At 49.0% G+C, this 14,223-nt stretch overlaps 1 protein-coding gene across 1 annotated transcript in view; it reads left to right on the top strand.

Moving 5' to 3' along the window:
- The window catches only part of trpa1b (transient receptor potential cation channel, subfamily A, member 1b), a 207,151-nt gene that overhangs the window by 185,080 nt on the left and 7,848 nt on the right, over positions 1–14,223 (top strand). The window contains exons 23-24 of the mRNA XM_085993966.1: positions 5,181–5,249; positions 5,353–5,463. Coding sequence (XP_085850092.1) covers positions 5,181–5,249; positions 5,353–5,463 — 180 coding nt within the window. The remainder of the gene's footprint in view (positions 1–5,180; positions 5,250–5,352; positions 5,464–14,223) is intronic.

Genomic DNA, 14,223 nt, shown 5'->3' with positions numbered 1-14,223 from the left:
GGTGTCTAGTTCACTACCTGTGAGTAACCTGATTTTAAATAACTGAAAATGACTTAAAAAAACTATACAGAACAATTCACTAGTTTCATTGGTGTACAGTAATCAGTTTCAAAGTAAATTAAATACTTTAAAATATTTAAAAGGTGCCTATTAGTGTCCTTGCTCCTAAAAATTAGCTTAATTTTAAGAGCCTCCTCGAAGGCCCATAAACAGGCGCAATTAGTGGATACTCACAATAGTGATTAATTTGATCTGGGAGTGTGGACAGTCTTGTGGGCTGGCTTCCATCACGATGTTTTTTATGCTAGCGCAAAAGATCATGGAAACTCAACTTGCGCTGGATAAAACTTGCGCTTCAAATTCCTCGATCTTTTGCGCTGGTTTGAACAGCGCAACTTAGCGGAAACTCTACCCCGTAGACTATAATGTAATTTAAATGGGAAATAGATAAGTATTTGTGATGCGCCATCAATTACTCAAAAGACTGAAGTTGAGCGAGTAACAATCAGGCTTTTATTAACTAAAGAATGAAGGTCTTGTCTCGAGTGGTCGACCCGTCCAGAATACTAAGGGACTGGGAGGTAGTCACTTATATACCTGGAATAGTGGGAGGAGTCAGCCGAGGCATGTCCAGACCTGTACCTAGTGGAATACACATACAGACACAGACAGGTATGACAGTGGTTTACCACATTCACCCCTTGTTTAAAAATGAGTCCGGCGGGGTGAAGTGTATTTAAAAGTTCGTGTATTGGAGTCTCTCCGGAGGTCTTGTCTGCCGCTGTGATCGACGTGGCGACGGCAGGGGTGGTGGAGCTTCCGGCGTCGCGTCCCGTGTAGGCTGGGGCCCTGGAGTGTAGTCCTCATGGGTGACGGTCCAAGGCGAGCCGGCTGCTGGGGTTGGATATCGGGTCGTGGGGGGGGGTGGTAATGGGTAGTGGGTTACAGCGGTCCCCGAGGGTGCGAGGTCTCGTATGGAGACTGTGTCCTCCCGCCCGTCCGGGTACGCAATGTAAGCGTACTGGGGGTTGGCGTGGAGGAGGTCGACCCTCTCGACCAGGGGGTCCGTTTTATTGGCCCTCACGTGTCTTCTCAGTAGTACCGGCCCTGGGGACGTCAGCCATGGCGGTAACGATGTCCCCGATGTGGACTTCCTTGGGAAGACAAACATTTTCTCGTGAGGGGTGGCATTGGTGGCAGTGCAGAGAAGTGACCGAATCGAGTGGAGCGCATCGGGGAGCACCTCCTGCCAGCGGGAGGTCGGAAGGCCCCTAGACTTTAAGGCTAGTAGGGCAGCCTTCCAAACAGTTGCATTCTCTCTTTCCACCTGTCCGTTCCCCCGGGGGTTGTAACTGGTGGTCCTGCTTGTGGCAATACCCCTAGCGAGCAGGTACTGGCGGAGTTCGTCGCTCATAAACGATGAGCCCCGGTCGCTATGGATATAGCTGGGGAAACCGAACAGGGTGAAGAGGCTGTTCAGACATTTAATGACCGTGGCACTGGTCATGTCCGGGCAGGGGAAAGCGAACGGGAACCGGGAGTACTCGTCAATGATGTTGAGGAAGTACACATTGCGGTCGGAGGAGGGGAGAGGCCCTTTAAAATCGACGCTCAGGCGTTCGAAAGGGCGAGTGGCTTTTATCAGGTGGGCTCTGTCTGGTCTATAAAAGTGCGGTTTGCACTCAGCGCAGACTTGGCAGTTCTTGGTCATGGTCCTGACCTCCTCAATGGAGTAAGGCAGGTTGCGGGCCTTGATGAAGTGGAAGAACCTGGTGACCCCCGGGTGGCAGAGGTCATTGTGGAGGGCCCTCAGCCTATCGATCTGCGCGCTGGCGCAGGTGCCACGCGATAGGGCATCTGGGGGTTCATTGAGCTTCCCAGGCCGGTACAAGATCTCGTAATTGTAGGTGGAAAGTTCGATTCTCCACCTCAAGATCTTGTCATTTTTGATTTTGCCCCTCTGCTTGTTGTTGAACATAAAAGCAACTGAACGCTGGTCAGTGAGCAGGGTAAATCGTTTTCCGGCCAGGTAGTGCCTCCAATGACGCACAGCCTCCACGATAGCCTGGGCCTCCTTCTCGACCGCGGAGTGTCTGGTCTCCGGGCCCTGGAGGGTTCGTGAGAAGAATGCCACAGGTCTCCCCGCCTGATTAAGGGTGGCGGCCAGAGCGAAGTCGGACGCATCGCTTTCCACCTGGAAGGGGATGGATTCGTCCACTGCGTGCATGGTGGCTTTGGCAATGTCTTCCTTGATACGGTGGAAGGCTAAGCGGGCCTCTGCCGTCACGGGAAAAGAGGTGGACTTGATCAGCGGACGGGCTTTGTCTGCATAGTAGGGGACCCACTGAGCGTAGTAGGAAAAAAACCCTAGGCACCTCTTCAGAGCTTTTAGGCAGTGGGGCAGTGGGAGTTCCATAAGGGGACGCATCCGGTCCGGGTCGGGACCGATGACCCCGTGTTCTACAACACAGCCAAGGATGGCGAGGCGGTCTGTGCGGAATATGCACTTCTCCTTGTTATATGTCAGGTTCAGGAGTTGGGCGGTGCGGAGGAATTTCTCGAGGTTTGCGTCATGGTCCTGCAAGTCATGGCCGCAGATGGTCACATTATCTAGGTAAGGGAAAGTGGCCTGCAGCTCGTTTTGATCGACCATCCGGTCCATCTCCCTTTGGAAGACGGAGACCCCGTTGGTAACGCCGAAGGGAACCCTAAGGAAGTGATAGAGGCGGCCGTTTGCCTCAAAAGCAGTATACTGGCGGTCTTCAGGGCTGATGGGGAGCTGGTGGTACGCTGATTTCAGGTCAATGGTCGAAAAGACGCGGTACTGCGCGATCTGGTTGACCATGTCAGCTATGCGGGGGAGTGGGTAGGCGTCCAGCAGGGTGTAGCGGTTTATTGTTTGGCTGTAGTCGATGACCAGGCGTTGTTTCTCGCCGGTCTTAACGACCACAACCTGGGCTCGCCAGGGGCTGGAGCTGCCCTCAATAATCCCCTCCTTCAGGAGCCGTTCCACTTCGGTTTTGATGAAAACCCTGTCCCCGGCACTGTATCGCCTGCTCTTTGTGGCGATGGGCTTACAGTCAGGGGTGAGGTTAGCAAACAGTGGGGGGGGTGGGACTCTGAGTGTGGAGAGGTTGCATCTAGTGCGCGGCGGGCAATTTGGAGGCTGCTGGCTGCGGACTGTGAGTGGGGGGAGGGGGCCACCGTACGCCATCGTAACGCTTTTGAGGTGGCACTGGAAATCCAACCCCAGTAGAACGGCAGCGCAGAGGTCGGGCAGGACCAGGAGTTTAAAATTATTGAACACAGTCCCGTCTACTACTAGTGTCACCACGCAGTAGCCGCCAATGTCCGCTGACTGGGACTCGGAGGCCATAGAAATCCGCTGGTGCGCAGGCAGGACTGGGAGAGAGCAACGCCGCACCGTGTCGGGGTGGATGAAGCTCTCTGTGCTCCCGGAGTCAAAAAGGCAGTTTATTGCATGGCCGTTTACCTTAACGTCCATTTTGGACCGAGCTAACTGGTGCGGTCTCGTTTGGTCCAGCGTCACAGAGGCCAGCGTAGGGGTCGGTGTGTCGCTGCGAGTATCAGATGGGTGGGGGTTGGCGGTCTGCTGCGTCCCGGCTGGTGTCCAAGATGGCGGCGCCCATGATTCCCATGTGGCTGGAGTCGTCCAAGATGGCTGCTGCTGCGGTGGTTCGCACATGGCTGGGGAGGCCCAAGATGGCGGCTCGCACGGCCCACATGCGGCGCTGCTGGCGTTCGGGGTGGCTTTGGCCTTGCAGACGCTGGCGTAGTGTCCCTTTTTCCCGCAGCCCGAGCAGGTTGCATTCTTCGCCGGGCAGCGCGCTCTGGGGTGTTTGGCCTGGCCACAGAAGTAGCATTTCTGGCCTTGGGATACTGCTGTCTGGCTTTGGGACACTGCTGCGGTAGTTGGGCCGTTGTTGGGCTGTGGCTGGGGCGGCACGGTGCTATGGGGCTGTCCTACCGTGTCCCAGGTTGTCGTTCCCCGCGGCGTCCACGGTGCAGAGGAGTAGGCATCCATGCCCCGGAAGGCTGCGTCCAGCGTTAGTGCGATGTCGGAGGCTTTGTCGAGGGTGAGGTCACTCTGCTCCAGCAGTCGCTGTCGGGTGTAGTTGGACCTGTGGCCCGCTACGAAGGCATCCCGGATCAGTTCCTCCGTGTACTTAGTGGGCGTTACCGCCTTACACCCACAGGCCCGGCCAAGCACGGACAGTGCTTGGAGGTATTCCTCAGTCGATTCCCCAGGTTGTTGCTTGCGACTCCCCAGAAGGTGCCTAGCATATACTTCGTTCACAGGGCGCGTGTACTGGGTCTTGAGGAGCTGGAGGGCGGCTGTGTACGAGGTCGCGTCCCGGATGACTGAGTACACTCGGTGGTTCACCTTGGAGATCAGGACAGACAGTTTGTCCGCATCCGTTTCGACCGCAGTGGAGGCAGTCAGGAATGTCTCGAAGCACGTAAGCCAGTGAGCAAACTTGGTGGAAGCGTCCGCTTCCCGACTGTCCAGGTCCAGGCATGCTGGTGTGAGGATCTTCTCCATTATAAAAAATTTAGTTAATAAAATTGATGCGCCATCAATTACTCAAAAGACTGAAGTTGAGCGAGTAACAATCAGGCTTTTATTAACTAAAGAATGAAGGTCTTGTCTCGAGTGGTCGACCCGTCCAGAATACTAAGGGACTGGGAGGTAGTCACTTATATACCTGGAATAGTGGGAGGAGTCAGCCGAGGCATGTCCAGACCTGTACCTAGTGGAATACACATACAGACACAGACAGGTATGACAGTGGTTTACCACAATTTGAAAATGAAGAATATAAAAGAATTATCAGAAGGGCAGGGACATGGGATTAGAGTAGATAGCTCCAGTTGAAGTGCTGGCACAGGCAGAAGCACCATTGGCCAAGTGGCCTCCTTCTGTGGTATAAATTCTGCAACCCTATTATTTTGATTTTTCTCACTCTGCAGCAAAGGTAAAGGAGAAATTGTGAAGAAAGTGAAGGCGTGAGGTTGTAATCTCATTAGTGAGACTCCTACCGAAACTGGGAGAGTTGACACATAGCCTATGTCTGGAATACAAACCTTGATAAGAGAGTCTATTCATTTGATATTCGTGAAGCAAACAATTTCTGACATATCTTTTGTTTTTAATTTAGATTGGTTTAGCTGTGGGAGACATTGCAAAAGTCCAGAGAACTGCATCCTTAAAAAGAATTGCAATGCAGGTTAGTCTTTATGATTCAGTGAAGATGTTCAATCTTTCTGAAGAAGGAAGAAATGTAACATTATCATGAAAACATTTCTAATGAATCAATTCTTTTCCTGCAGGTTTCTCTTCATACCAGTTTGGAGGAGAAACTTCCCTATTGGTTTCTTAACCAAGTTGACCAAGAGAAAACAATAATATATCCTAACAAGCCAAGTGGTTTTATGACTGGGGTAAGTGTGTGAAAGACTGCAGCAAATGTATTGAGCTTGCACTGGACAGGTGAAAGAATGGACAGATATAATGTGATGGTGGTTAGATGGGGTTAATTAAATGGAGAGATATAATGTGATGGTGGTTAGATGGGGTTCATTCTGTTACTTAAAACGGCAATATTCTAAATGCTGCAGCTAATAACATTAATGGCATAAATTTTCATTTTCACAGCATCGGTGGTAATCTGGCGGAGTGGATCTCCCGCCAATTACAAAACTCGTCTGATTTTTATTCCATTGAATTGGTTTCTCTTTGAAGTAAATGGGATGTAAAACGAGTTGCCGATTCGTGATCACCCACTTTACTCCCCCACCTAAGACCAATTTCCCCTCCCTTGACACCATTCTCCATTTTGAAGTTTAATAAGGGACGATAGTTCCATTTTAACTCTAAACATTTCAGAAATGCATTACAAAAGATATAACAATTTTCCCTATTCGTCACAGGATGGTTTGGGACACCCAACATGGCTTCATAAAAAGGAGGTCATGCCTTACAAATCTAATTGTAATTTTTAAAGAAGTTACAGAGTTTGTGGATGAGGGAAGTCCAGTAGACATTGTCTACTTAGACTTCCAAAAAGCTTTAGATAAGGTACCACACAAGAGCCTTCTCTATAAGATTGAAGCCTCTGGTATTAGTGGTAAGTTGTATTGAGAACTGGCTGGCAGGATGTAGGCAAAAAGTAGTTATAGGTGGATTTGGATCTGTTTGGAGACCGGTCACCAGTGGTGTCCCGCGGGGATCGGTGTTAGGACCATTGCTATTTTTCTTAGTGATCTGGATGTAGGTGCTGGGGGAACGATCTGCAAATTTGCAGCTGATACCAAGATCTGTGCGAGTATTTGGACTGTAGACAATGCTGGTCTGCTTCAAGTGGATCGCAATGTGTTGGGAGATTGGGCTCATAACTGGAGAATGTTGTATACGAACATACAAACATACGAATTAGGAGCAGGAGTAGGCCACTCGGCCCTTCGAGCCTGCTCCACCATTCAATAAGATCATGGCTGATCTGATTACTCCACATTCCCGCCTAACCCCGATAACATTTCACCCCCTTGCTTACCAGGAATCTATCTACCTCTGCCTTAAAAATATTCAAAGACTCCGCTTCCACCGCCCTCTGAGGAAGAGAGTTCCAAAGACTCACGACCCTCTGTGAGAAAAAATTTCTCCTCATCTCTGTCTTAAATGGGCAACCCCTTATTTTTAAACAGTGACCCCTAGTTCTAGATTCTCCCACAAGAGGAAACATCCTCTCCACATCCACCCTGTCCAGACCCCTCAGGATCTTATATATTTCAATCAAGTCACCACTTATTCTTCTAAACACCAACAGATACAAGCCTAGCCTGTCCAATCTTTCCTCATAAGACAACCCGCCCATTCCAGGTATTAGTCTAGTAAACCTTCTCTGAACTGCCGCCAATGCATTTACATCCTTCCTTAAATAAGGAGACCAATACTGTACACAGTATCCAGATGTGGTCTCACCAATGCCCTGTACAACTGAAGCATAACCTCACTACTTTTGTATTCAATTCCCCTCGCAATAAATGATAACATTCTATTAGCTTTCCTAATTACTTGCTGTACCTGCATAGTAACCTTTTGTGATTCATGCACTAGGACACCCAGATCCCTCTGCATCTCAGAGCTCTGCAATCTCTCACCATTTAGATAATATGCTTCTTTTTTATTCTTCCTGCCAAAATGGACAACTTCACATTTTCCCATATTATACTCCATCTGCCAGATCCTTGCCCACTCACTTAACTTATCTATATCCCTTTGTAGCCTCCTTATGTCCTCTTCACAATTTACTTTCCTACCTATCTTTGTGTCATCAGCAAATTTAGCAACCATTCCTTTGGTCCCTTCATCCAAGTCATTTATATAAATTGTAAAAAGTTGAGGCCCCAGCACTGATCTCTGTGGCACACCACTCGTTACATCTTACCAATCAGAAAATGACCCATTTATGCCTACTCTCTGTTTCCTGTTAGCTAGCCAATCTTCTATCCATGCCAATATGTTACCCCCTACACCATGAGCTTTTATTTTCCGCAATAACCTTTGATATGGCACCTTATCAAATGCCTTCTGGAAATCTAAGTACAGTACATCCATCAGTTCCCCTTTATCCACAGCACATGTTACTTCCTCAAAGAACTCCAATAAATTGGTTAAACATGATTTCCCTTGCACAAAACCATGTTGACTCTGCCTGATTACTTTGAACTTTTCTAAATGCCCTGCTATAATGTCTTTAATAATAGCTTCTAACATCTTCCCTATGACAGATGTTAAGCTAACTGGCCTGTAGTTTCCTGCTTTCTGTCTCCCTCCCTTTTGAATAAAGGAGTTACATTTGCTATTTTCCAATCTAATGGAACCTTCCCCAAATCTAGGGAATTTTGGAAAATTAAAACCAACGCATCAACTATCTCACTAGCTACTTCTTTTAAGACCCTAGGATGAAGTCCATCAGGACCCAGGGACTTGTCAGCCCGCAGCTCCAACAATTTGCTCAGTACCACTTCCCTGGTGATTATAATTTTCTTGAGTTCCTCCCTCCCTTCCATTTCCTGATTGACAGCTATTTCTGGGATGTTACTTGTATCCTCTATAGAGAAGACGGATGCAAAACACCTGTTCAATTCACCTGCCATCTCCTTATTTTCCATTATTAATTCCCCAGACTCACTTTTTATAGGACCAACACTCACTTTGTTAACTCTTTTCTTTTTTAAATATCTATAGAAACTCTTACTATCTGTTTTTATATTTCTAGCTAGCTTTCTCTCATACTCTAATTTTTCTCTCCTTATTAATCTTTTAGTCATTCTTTGCTGTTTTTTATATTCTGTCCAATCTTCTGACCTGCCACCCATCTTTGCGCAATTACAGTATATGCTTTTTCTTTAAGTTTAATACTCTCTTTAACTTTTTTAATTAACCACGGATGGTGGGTCCTCCCCTTGGAATTTTTCTTTCTTGTTGGAATGTATATATTCTGTGTATTTTGAAATATCCCCTTAAATGTCTGCCACTGCAACTCTATTGACTTATCCCTTAACCTAATTTACCAGTTCACTTTAGCTAGCTCTGCTTTCATGCCCTCATAATTGCCCTTATTTAAGTTTAAAATACTAGTCTTGGACCCACTCTTCTCTCTCTCAAACTGAATGTAAAATTCAATCATATTATGATCGCTGCTACCTAGGGGCCCCTTCACTATGATGTCATTAATTAATCCTATCTCATTACACAATACCAGGTCTAGTATAGCCTGCTCTTTGGTTGGTTCCAGAACGTGCTATTGTAAGAAACTATCCCGAAACATTCCATGAACTCCTCATCAATGCTACCTTTGCCCATCTGATTTTTCCCATCTATATGCAGATTAAAATCCCCCATGATTATTGCCATACCCTTCTGACAAGCTCCCATTATTTCTTCCTTTATACTCCATCCTACCATGTGGTTACTGTTAGGGGGTCTGTACACCACTCCCACAAGTGACTTCTTGCCTTTATTATTTCTCATCTCTACCCAAACCACTTCTACATTCTGGTTTCCTGAACTTAGGTCATCCCTCTCTATTGTGCTAATATTATCATTAATTAACAGAGCCACCCCTCCACCTTTTCCCACTTTCCTGTCTGCCCAAAATGTCATGTACCCTTCAATATTCAGGTCCCAAGCAATGTCATCCTGCCATGTTTATGTAATGGCTATCAGATTATATTTATTTATTTCTATTTGCACTATCAGTTCATCTGTTTTGTTTCGAATGCTACGTGCATTCAGATGCAGAGCCTTTAGTTTTGTCATTTTATTATTTTTGTAACCTCTAGCCTTATCTGTTGATTTACTCTTAGATTTGTACTCTCTATCCCTTCCTGTCACGGTCTGTTTATCATTTCCCATATTAATACCTTTCTCTATTGCCTTGCCTCTAATCTTTGAATTACCACATCTTCCCAGATTTGATCCCATGTCCCCAATATTTAGTTTATATAAATTAAGTTGTATAAGGCCAGAGCTAGGTTAGATGTCAGGAGGTGGTTCTTTTCCCAGAGAATAGTGGACCTCTGGAACAGGCTGCCGTCTCATATGGTGGACGCGGACTCGCTGAATTCCTTCAAGTGAGAGCTGGACCTGTTTCTGGCTGGGGCGGAGATCACCTCTTACAGAAGGTAGGTACTGTAGGGAATTCAGGGCCAGAGTGATCTCCTGGACTAGTTTCGATTGGCTAGATGGGTCGGAGAGGAATTGTCCAGATTTTTTTTCCCAAATTGGTTTGGAGTTTTTTTTATCTGTTTTTTGCCTCTCCCAGGAGATGGTTTTGGGTGGGGTTGAGTGTATATATTGTGATACACAAGGTATCGCAATTGTGTGGGACAGGCTCAATGGACCAGAGGGTCTTTACCTGTCCGTCATTGTTCCTATGTTCATATGAAGGCGTCACAATTTGTCACAACTAATATAAAGTTCATTCAAAAAAATCCATTAACTCCATTTAGTAATATTATTAATTAAATATTAATTGATTTTGTGTGAATTGCAAGGAAGGAGCACATGTGGATATTTCAGGATTATCAGTGCATTAATACATTTGTTCTGTGCTTTTCACACACGATTAATAATTTCGCTCGATATTTTTCCAGTGTACTCGTTTTTATGGTGCACAACACAAGATAAATCAACAGACTACAGATTGGACTAAAATACCAGCTAGCGTAGACTTTGAAAGTTTACTGTAAATTTTAAAAATTGCACAGCTGAAGTCTGAAAAAGAAATTCTTAAGAAAGATTAAACTAAGAAGCTGTCTAATGTTGTTTAAAGTTAAATGTCAGATTTAAATTTCTTAGTTACTCCAAACTGGCTGCTCTTTGCATGCAGGCATATTAAGGCATGCAAGCCAGTGGTTACATAGAACTAATCAGAGGGGGTTCATACACTAATACCTCTTTAAAGTATTCCACTTAGAACATGAGATACTGTAGCCCTAATTTTCCTCACAGCACAAATTTAAATCTGTGTCCCAGTTTGGGATCAATCGAAATCTGCTGTTTCCTTCTGAACCTTGAATATATTTTTTAAGTGAGGGTGAGAGAAACTAGACTGAGCTTTGCAGTATTTAATTGTTTATAAATGGAAGGAATGACCACATCAAAGCAAATAAGGGTAGATATTAATTATTGGGTGACTGACTGGCGGAGTGCATTGGCCAGCCCAATGATAGTGATGGTGAGCCCAATAATAGTGCCAGTGAGAGGCCTGGCTCATTTTGAGGGCCCGGCCTCATTACCATGTTGCTGATGGACGGTCAATGTCAAATGGCCACCCCACAGCATCCTGCTGGCTCTAAGCCGGCACAATATTGGGCAGCTGGGAAGCCAAACAGGCTGGCAGCAAGGTAGGTCTGGAGGGGCGGTTCGAGCCTGAGCACTGGTCATGGCAGGTAGTGTAAAAATCACTGTATGGAAGAGTAAGAACAGTTAGGAGACAAATAATCAATTCAGATACAGAGCCTGAATGCTGTTTTACTGTCCAGGATTTGGAATTGATGTATGCCACTGAGCTGCACCTGGGCAAATACTCAGTTTACAAAAGTTAATATTTCTGATAGACATTGGATTTTGCTGAATTAGCACACAAACCCATCATCACTTGGTGAAGAATTAGCACTAAATAACTAATGTAACACAAGTCATTGGCCTAGAAATTCATTGTAGCCACTTTTGGGGCGGTAAAGTCGGGCGGCCGCTAAAGTTTGCGCCCGCCGCCAAATCGAGGCCACTTCTCCGATATTCATTAGCTTCGCCCTAAGAGTTTGCTCGAGCGCTAAAACTGGCGCTGGACGCCTCTCTTTAGGCGCTAAGCCGGAGGTGCTGAGCGAGAGCGCCGAGGCCGGGCGCAGCGCAGGTGCGGCCATCTCGTGATTGACAGTAGACACCCTGGCGCTGGCCAGCTCTTAAGGGGGAAGGGTCGACTTGGTCTGCTGCCACGCCCTGGATAGTGGAGCCCTCCAGCTAGGCCTGAACACTGCTGCTGGACCCAAATAGCGCCTGAAGCCATGCAGAAGGCCCGTGAACGAGCGCAGCGCTTCTCAGAGCGTGATCTGAGTGTGCTGGTTGGTGGTGTGGAGAAGAGGCGCCATATTTTGTACCCGGACAATGGCAGGAAGGCGCCGGTCCGCGCCTACCGGAGAGCCTGGAGGCATGTCGCCAGCAAGGTGTCAGCCAACAGCGAGGTCCCCAGGACCGGTGTCCAATGCCGCAAAAAGTTTAATGACCTCACTCGGATTGTCAGGGTGAGTACCCTTTCCAGTGACCTCCTCATCCTTGCATGTGCACCTCACATTATGGGCAAAGGGACCTGAAAGCCCTAATGGCCAGCCCTCATCCAGCAGCTATGGGACAGGCATGAACGTCAATTGCACATTCTGCACTTAACACACTGGCCAAGCTATTCCACCATGGGAGGCAGTGCACACAAGATCAGGGCGACACACTGGCCAGGCTATTCCACCATGGGAGGCAGTGCACACAAGATCAGGGCGACACACTGGCCAGGCTATTCCACCATGGGAGGCAGTGCACACAAGATCAGGGCGACACACTGGCCAGGCTATTCCACCATGGGAGGCAGTGCACACAAGATCAGGGCGACACACTGGCCAGGCTATTCCACCATGGGAGGCAGTGCACACAAGATCAGGGCGACACACTGTACTTAGAGGCCGTCTTTTCTCTTGCAGGCCAAGCTGGCCAATAATAGGAAGAGCCGGACTGCGACCGGGGGAGGCCGACCCCAGATCCAGCCGCTCACCGAGCTGCAACATCGCGTGGAGCGCATCATGGGTGGCCGGGTGATTGGCCCCGTTGCATGTGGAGATGCCGACCCTGTTCTGGGCACCAATGGTAAGGACATCAACGTTTGTACCTCTCTCGTCCCACTTGCGCATCAGATCTACATCCTTTGCCACTGTCCGACCAATGCGCTGAATGCCACCACTCATGCATCCCTCGCTGATGCCCTCTCCTCACTCTAAAACTACTCTTGTGCCTTCCTGCTTTCAGATGGCGAGGAGGAGGTCCCTGAAGTTGCCAGTGACAGCCCCTCAGAAGAGGAGGAGGAGGAGGAGCAAGAGGAAGGCGGCCCATCAGGGGAACCCTCAGCCGTGGCAACCCATGCGAATGTAGGGGACACGTCTTCCCTGGAGGGGAGCGTGGCGGAAGTGTCGGAGGGGAGGGCAGCTCATGGGACCTGCGGCCTGCAGAAACGCAGGAGGGGGGTGCCAGCTCGGCGGCCTTCTCCCCAGAGGGGGGAAGGGTCGGAGGGGAGTCCAATTGCTGGGCCCAGCGGCGTCCAGCAACGCAGGAAGGGTCGGCCAGCTCGGCGGCCTTCTCCCCAGAGGGAGAGTCCGGCCTCCAGTCCGGAGATGGTCTTCGCCGAGGAGATGGAACGCCTCGAGGACTTGTCCGCGGACTCGGAGCGCCGGCACACGGAGCTCATGGGGGTAGTGGCACAGTTGCCTGAGGCCATCGAGTCTCTCTCTCGGAGTGTCACCGACGTCGGGGCCTCACAGGCCATCAGTTTGGCGGAATTCGGGGCAGAGCAGGCAGCGAGTCGGGCGGCATTCGGGGCAGATCAGGCAGCGAGTCAGGCGGCATTCGGGGCAGCTCAGGCAGCGAGTGGGCAGCTGATCAGTGGTGCCATGCAGTCACTGGGTGCTCTGACGAGGTCACTGAACAGGTCAACACGGGCACTCACTGCTGCCACACTCGCTGTGTCAGCCAGGCATCGCCAGGGCACCCGGCGCGCTGCAGCAGCACAGCGGTCTGTCCCTCGGCAGATTGGTGCGCATGCTGCAGTGCTGGCCCGGGCGAGTGCCAGTGTCTCAGGCGACCAGCGAGCGCCTGCCATCCGCCAGCTTGCCCCCATTCCTCCAGCCGCCACTGCCACTCCCCCAGTGGAGCTGCCAGGAGCTGCTGCAGCGACTGATGCTGGCCAGCCACAGCTGCAGCATTCAACAGCCGCCCGCTCGACGGCCAGACCTCGACTAGGCCGACCCCCAAGGGCATCTGCCGTCACGACATGTGCCCCTCAGGAGCCTGCCCCCAGCCTTGCAGCAGCCAATGGCCTTACTTTGAGGAGGAGCAGCAGGGCGGGCAGGGGCCACACAAAGATGGCAAGGCATCGCCCTAGCGGGCCAAAAAGTCAAATGTGTGGCCAGTTGTGTTTGTTTTTTGAGGCCGAGAATTGGATGTTTGTTTTTTGAAGGCCGAGAATTGGATGTTTGTTTTTTGAAGGCCGAGGATGTGGTGTTTGTTTTTTGAGGCCGAGAATTGGATGTTTTTTGAAGGCCGAGAATTGGATGTTTGTTTTTAACGAAGGCCGAGGATGACGGCCATTTTAGTTGCACTGTTTTGTTAATCCTCTCCAGGTTGTGGGAGCGAGTAATGTGTTTGAGTGTTTTTTGGGGGTTTCGTCTGTTTTTGGTTTTCATGTGGGAAGGGCCCTGAGTTTGTACAATAAAGCATTTTATTTATTAACATTGTCCATGTTTGATCTTTGAAGTGTTTGTTGCTTTAACCGGCTGAGGGCTTGCGGAGCGGCTGCAATCATGTTCTTTCATTGGCACAAGCCATTCCCTGACAGGGGCCCTAGAAGTGACGTTCAATAAGCCGCCGACGGGCGG

Source organism: Somniosus microcephalus, chromosome 7 (genome assembly GCF_052327205.1).
Source record: "Somniosus microcephalus isolate GS21.2 chromosome 7, FLI_Smic_1.0, whole genome shotgun sequence".
NCBI lineage: Eukaryota > Metazoa > Chordata > Chondrichthyes > Squaliformes > Somniosidae > Somniosus > Somniosus microcephalus.
The sequence above is the reverse complement of the archived record's forward strand: the minus strand, read 5'-3'. Positions and strand labels throughout refer to the sequence as shown.